The 7,500-nt window shown below is 45.2% G+C and overlaps 1 protein-coding gene across 10 annotated transcripts in view; it reads right to left on the bottom strand.

Annotated features, from left to right (window-relative positions):
* Nucleotides 1-7,500, bottom strand: part of LOC113568239 (transcription factor 4) — a 151,597-nt gene that overhangs the window by 102,201 nt on the left and 41,896 nt on the right. For all 10 annotated transcript variants that reach the window (XM_081704183.1, XM_081704189.1, XM_081704181.1 and 7 more), the window contains 2 exons: nt 6,292-6,347; nt 5,465-5,558 (listed from right to left, as the gene is read on the bottom strand). In XM_081704183.1, coding sequence (XP_081560309.1) covers nt 5,465-5,558; nt 6,292-6,347 — 150 coding nt within the window. The remainder of the gene's footprint in view (nt 1-5,464; nt 5,559-6,291; nt 6,348-7,500) is intronic.

The raw sequence follows: 7,500 nt of genomic DNA, 5'->3' as shown, positions 1-7,500 counted from the left end.
ACACACACACACACACTCTCTCTCTCTCCCTCACACACACACAGCTACCCTTCTAACCCTTTATCCAACATTATTTCTCTAACAATTTTCTCTCTCTCCCTCTCTCTCTTTGAGTTAACTCTATTTTAACTTTGTTTTTATGTGAAATCATTATTTATGTTCACAAAGTTAGAATTCATGCAGTGTGTGTGTGCATGTGTACGTGTGTGAGTGTGTATATGTGTGTGTGTATGTGAATGCATGTGTGTGTGTGTGTGTGTGCGCGTGTGTATGTGTGTGTGAGTGCGTGTGTGAGTGTGTGTACGTGTGTGTGAGTGCATGTGTGAGTGGGTGTGTGTGTGCATGTGTGAGTGGGTGTGTGTGTGCTTCAGTGTTGTTCCTGTAATACCAGTCGTGCAGGCTCTAGTGGGTGGAAGGTGTGTCCAGAAGCCAGGAGGTGTGGCTCCAGGTGGTGGGCCAATCAGAGGCTGGGAGATATGACTCCAGGTGGTGATCCAATCAGAGGCTGGGAGGTGCGGCTCCAGGTGGTAAGCCAATCAAAGGCTAGGAGGTGTGGCTCCAGGTGGTAAGACAATCAGAGGCTGGGAGGTGTGGCTCCAGGTGGTAAGACAATCAGAGGCTGGGAGGTGTGGCTCCAGGTGGTAAGCCAATCAGAGGCTGGGAGGTGTGGCTCCATGTGGTGAGCCAATCAGAGGCTTTCTCCTCCCAAGATCAGCAGGGTGCTGTCTGAATTTCCGATCTGCATGCCTGGAATACCGCCGGACTGGCGGGGTCCGGAAAAGCCGCTCCGTCACCTTGTGTGAACCCAGCGGAATAGTGTCCGTGTGTCAGTGAAGTGCCCACCCAACTGAGAGGGTGGGGGAGGGGAGAGGGTGCATTTACACCATCAGCTGAGAGGCGCCCCAGACCTCATCATCACCATGACAACACATCCAACACACTCCTGGGATACATGCCAAGCACCCCCAACCTTTACCCTGCAGACACCCAAAGTCTCCCCCCCCCCCCCCCCCCTCTCTCTCTCTCTCTCTCTCTCTCTCTCTCTCTCTCTCTCTCTCTCTCTCTCTCTCTCTCAGTGTCTCTTAGTGGTCCTGTGATGGTGAGGTGGTAGTGGCATTGACAGCCAAGGGTCAGAGTTGCTGGGGTAACAGCACCCTGGTCTGAGTCAGACCGGAGGGTGGGGGTGTGTGTGGGTGTGTGGACAACACCATGCTTGCTATGAGAGCATGTGTTAATGAGGTTGGCAGAGGTGAAGATCAGGATAGAGAGGGTCACAGAAGGGTCGTGTGTGTGTGTGTGTGTGTGTGTGTGTGTGTGTGTATTTGTGGGGGGTGTCGCATGCCTTCAGGACCCTTGACCCTGCCATCCGCAGCCATCTGTGTGTGTGTGCGCTCGTGTGTGTGTGCGCGCATGCATGCCTGCAAGATGTGTATCATGTCGTTTCAGGTGCTTATTTGGTGAAATGTGAGAGTCACTGAGAAACCCAGTATGCCCATGTCTTTACCACTGATCAATAGTGTCACGTTCACATGTTACCAGTCCTGATAGATCAGTACTGTCACGTTACCACTCCTGATAGATCAGTACTGTCATATTAACACTCCTGATAGATCAGTACTGTCATGTTAACACTCCTGATAGATCAATACTGTTACACGTTTTCACGTTACCACTCCCGATAGATCAGTACTGTCACGTTACTACTACTGATAGATCAGTACTGACACATTACCACTCCTGATAGATCAGTACTGACACATTACCACTCCTGATAGTTCAGTACTGTGTCATGTTACAACTCCTAATAGATCAGTACTGTCACATTACTACTCCTGATAGATCAGTAATGTGTCACGTTACCACTCCTGATAGATCAGTACTGACACATTACCACTCCTGATAGATCAGTACTGTATCACGTTACCACTCCTGATAGTTCAGTACTGTGTCATGTTACAACTCTTAATAGATCGGTACTGTCACATTACCACTCCTGATAGATCAGTACTGTATCACGTTACAACTCCTAATAGATCAGTACTGTCACATTACCACTCCTGATAGATCAGTAGTCACGTTACCACTCCTGATAGATCAGTTCTGTATCACATTAGCACTCCTAATAGATCAGTACTGTATCACATTAGCACTCCTAATAGATCAGTACTGTGTCACGTTACCACTTCTGATAGATCAATACTGTGTCACTTTACCACTCCTGATAGATGAGTACTGTCACATTACCACTCCTGATAGACCAGTACTGTGTCACGTTACCACTCCTGATAGATCAGTACTGTCACGTTACCACTCCTGATAGATCAGTTCTGTATCACATTAGCACTCCTAATAGATCAGTACTGTATCACATTAGCACTCCTAATAGATCAGTACTGTGTCACGTTACCACTTCTGATAGTTCAGTACTGTGTCACGTTACCACTCCTGATAGATCAGTACTGTCACGTTACCACTCCTGATAGATCAGCACTGTCACGTTACCACTCCTGACTGATCAGTACTGTCATACGTTCTCACGTTACCACTCCCGACAGATCAGTCCTGTCACATTATCAGTCCTGATAGATCAGTACTGTCTCACATTCTCACATTACCACTCCTTATAGATCAGAACTATCTCACATTCTCATGTTACCACTCCTGATAGATCAGTACTATGGAGATCTACAATAATGACATAAAAACTGTCAGACGTACTTTATACAGTATGGAACATAGAACTAAAATCTCCTATATGTGACATATCCTAACATTAGAATATTAAAATCTCCTATATGTCACATATCATAACATTAGAATATTAAAATCCCCTATATGTCATATATCATAATAGAATATTAAAATCCCCTATATGTCACATATCATCATATTAGAATAATAAAATCCCCTATATGTCACACATCATAATATTCGAATACTAAAATCCCCTATATGTCACATATCATAATATTAGAATATTAAAATCCCCTATATATCACATATCATGATATCATAATATCATAATATTAGAATACATTGTGGAGGAGGGTGAAGTCCAGTGTGTTTGGATGCTGAATTTTAGACAGGCAAAAACCAGGCCAGCCTGGAGACCTTCAGGCCTGATAAATGAACAGTGTGTGTGTGTGTATGTGTGTTTGTGTGTGTGTGTGTGTCAGAGAAACAAGCCTGCTGAATTCACAGTACTGAAGGTCTGTGTGTATGTGTGTTTGTGTGTGTCAGAGAAACAAGCCTGCTGAATTCACAGTACTGAAGGTCTGTGTGTGTGTGTGTGTGTGCGTCACAGAAACAGGTCTGCTGAATTCACAGTACTGAAGGTGTGTGTGTGTGTGTGTCAGAGAAACAGGCCTGCTGAATTCACAGTACTGTAGCTGAATACACAGTACTGAAGGTGTGTGTGTGTGTGTGTGTCTGTATGCATGTGTGTGTGTGTGTGTGTGTGTGTGCACGTGTGTGTGCATGTGTGTGTGCACGCGCGCGCATGTGTGTGCAATAGTAAAGAAGCACTTTGCTAGCTGGTTTGCACCTGCTTGGTCTGACTAGACTTATTCCAAACACAACCACACTGACAAAATAAAGGTGTACACACCCAACCCACACTCTACACCATACACCCTACACCACACACACCCAACCCACACTCTACACCACACACCCTACACAAACCAGACACACCACACCACACACACCCAACCCACACCCTACACCACGCATACCCAACCCACACTCTACACCACACACACCCTACACACACCCTACACCACACACACCCAACCCACACTCTACACCACACACCCTACACCACACAGCCAACCCACACTCTACACCACACACACCCTACACACACCCTACACCACACACACCCAACCCACACTCTACACCACACACCCTACACCACACACCCAACCCACACTCTACACCACACACCCTACACCACACACACCCAACATACACCCTACACCACACACACCCCACACTCCCTACACCACACACACTCAACACACACCCTACACCACACTCAACACACACCCTACACCACACACACCCAACACACACCCTACACATATCCACCTCACCATGCACAACCTCTGATTACTAGACCCGTACCTAACCACTGAGACACTATACACATACCACACACACCCTACACACATCCACCTCACCATGCACAACCTTCTGATTACTAGACCAGTACCTCCACCACTGAGACACTATACACATACCACACACACCCTACACACATCCACCTCACCATGCACAACCTTCTGATTACTAGACCAGTAACTTAACCACTGAGACACTATACACATACCACACACACCCTACACACATCCACCTCACCATGCACAACCTTCTGATTACTAGACCAGTAACTTAACCACTGAGACACTATACACATACCACACACACCCTACACACATCCACCTCACCATGCACAACCCTCTGATTACTAGACCAGTACCTCCACCACTGAGACACTATACACATACCACACACACCCTACACACATCTACCTCACCATGCACAACCTTCTGATTACTAGACCAGTAACTTAACCACTGAGACACTATATACATACCACACACACCCTACACACATCCACCTCACCATGCACAACCTTCTGACTACTAGACCAGTAACCTAACCACTGAGACAATATACACATACCACACACACCCTACACACATCCACCTCACCATGCACAACCTTCTGATTACTAGACCAGTAACTTAACCACTGAGACACTATACACATACCACACACACCCTACACACATTATCACACGTTATCATTATACACACGTTATCAAATCACTACATTATAAGAAACATTTCAGCCCAGAAACTCACATACACACACACAAGCACATGCACACACCTCACATTCCTTCTTCTGAATGTCATCAATCATTTATGAGAGACACAGCAAGAGAGAGGAAGAGAGGGAGAGGGAGAGGGAGAGAGAGAGAGAGAGAGAGAGAGAGGGAGAGAGAGAGAGAGAGAGGGAGAGGTATGACAAGTGTTCTGCCATTTTAAGCTTCTTGTGCATTTAGGTGGGTTAGGTGTAAAATAACCACAAAGCACTTTGCTTTGTCTATGTGCATGTGTGTGTGTGTGTGTGTGTGTCTATGTGCATGTGTGTGTGTGTGTGTGTGTTTATAAGGAAACCATATTTCATGTCAGGGTTCAGTTCTCTGATATTAAGCAACACCAAAAAACAGAACCTTTTCCTGGTGAAACCCCGCACCTTACATGTTGAAACCCCGTTCCTGACGTACACCTACACATTTTCACAGCAAAACACCACCAGCTCCACCCATTTTGAGCATATGCATCTTCAGGTAAAGCACAGAGCGGCGGACGGGCATGAAGCACTGCCCGCCTTCACAGCCACCAGCTGCGTGTGGGCGTGGCACAGTTGGCACCGAGTCAAAAGCGCATCTTACCCGCCAGTCTGGAGTTGACGTACGGCGGCGAGATGTCCTGTGAGCCCAGGTCCCTGCCAGCCATGTGAGCGTACTGCGAACCATCCACGTAACTCTGGGGGAGGGAGACAGGCCAGAGGTCATGGCGGAGGGTGGAGCTCTGCCCCTCAGCCTGAGCCTGGAGACCACAGCGGTCAGGGCACATGGGGGCAACACAGTGGAGGAGATCAGCCTCCTCCTCCTCCTCCACCTCTGACCTCTGCAGACACACCCCCACCCCGCTCACTGCGGACAGGGGCGGAGTTAGTCAGCATCGAAGAGGCAAAGGGCAGATGGTCAGACCAGGTCAGACAGGAGTCATAACACCAGTTCAAAGGGGAAAGTAGTGTGATGTATATGAAGATGCAGCCTGGAGATTACAGTCTGGTAAAGAGACAGAGATGGGTAGAGAGACAGACAGATGAGTAGAGAGACAGACAGACAGGTAGAGAGAGACAGACAGAGAGACAGACAGTGAGACAGACAGACGCATAGAAAGAAACAGAGAGACAGACCGACAGGTAGAGAGAGACAGACAGAGAGACAGACAGATGAGTAGAGAGACAGAGAAAGACAGTGAGACAGAGATGTAGAAAGAGACAGAGACAGACAGAGAGACAGACAGATGAGTAGAGAGACAGAGAGAGACAGTGAGACAGACACGTGGAAAGAGACAGAGACAGACACGTAGAAAGAGACAGAGACAGACAGAGAGTTAAACAGATGGGTAGCGTGAAACAGAGAGACAGACAGACAGAGAGACCATCAGAGAGACAGACAGGTAGAGAGAGACAGAGAGACAGACAGACCTTTGTTACGCGGTTACTGATCCCCCAGGATGCCGAAGTCCCTCTGTCCTCCACAGCTGCAAGAGAAGGAAACAAAGTCCCTTTAACAACAGATGAACAGGCAGAGTGTAATGAGTGTAGAGATTATAGTGATTATAGTGAGTGTAGAGGTTATAGTGATTATAGTGAGTATAGAGATTATAGTGATTATAGTGAGTGTAGAAATTATAGTGAGTGTAGAGATTATAGTGATTATAGTGAGTGTAGTGAGTGTAGAGATTATAGTGATTATAGTGAGTGTAGAGATCATAGTGAGTGTAGATTATAGTGATTATAGTGAGTGTAGAGATTGTAGTGATTATAGTGAGTGTAGTGAGCATAGAGATTATAGTGATTATAGTGAGTGTAGTGATTATAGTGGTTATAGTGATTATAGTGAGCGTAGAGATTATAGTGATTATAGTGAGTGTAGAGATTATAGTGATTATAGTGAGTGTAGTGAGTATAGAGACTATAGTGATTATAGTGAGTGTAGATTATAGTGATTATAGTGAGCGTAGAGATTATAGTGAGTGTAGATTATAGTGATTATAGTGAGTGTAGAGATTATAGTGATTATAGTGAGTGTAGAGATTATAGTGATTATAGTGAGTGTAGTGAGTGAAGAGATTATAGTGATTATAGTGAGTGTAGTGAGTATAGAAATTATAGTGATTATAGTGAGTGTAGTGAGTGTAGAGATTATAGTGATTATAGTGAGTGTAGTGATTATAGTGGTTATAGTGAGTGTAGGGACTATAGTGATTATAGTGAGTGTAGAGGTTATAGTGAGTGTAGTGATTATAGTGGTTATAGTGAGTGTAGTGGTTATAGTGAGTGTAGTGATTATAGTGGGTGTACTGAGTGTAGTGGATATAGAGAGTTTAGTGATTATAGTGAGTGTAGTGATTATAGTGAGTGTAGTGATTATAATGGTTATAGTGAGTGAAGTGAGTGTAGTGATTATAGTGAGTGTAAAGATCATAGTGAGTGTAGAGATTATAGTGATTAAAGTGGTTATAGTGATTATAGTGAGTGTAGTGATTGTAGTGAGTGGAGATTATAGTGAGTGTAGATTATAGTGAATGTAGTGATTATAGTGTGTAGTGATTATAGTGAGTGAAATGAGTGTAGTAATTATAGTGAGTGTAGAGATAATAGTGAATATAGTGAGTGTAGTGATTATAGTGA

The sequence above is a fragment of the Electrophorus electricus genome, chromosome 21 (genome assembly GCF_041902795.1).
Source record: "Electrophorus electricus isolate QZ-2024a chromosome 21, ASM4190279v1, whole genome shotgun sequence".
Classification (NCBI taxonomy): domain Eukaryota; kingdom Metazoa; phylum Chordata; class Actinopteri; order Gymnotiformes; family Gymnotidae; genus Electrophorus; species Electrophorus electricus.
Note: the sequence above shows the minus strand (reverse complement) of the source record. Positions and strands in the feature narration are given on the sequence as shown.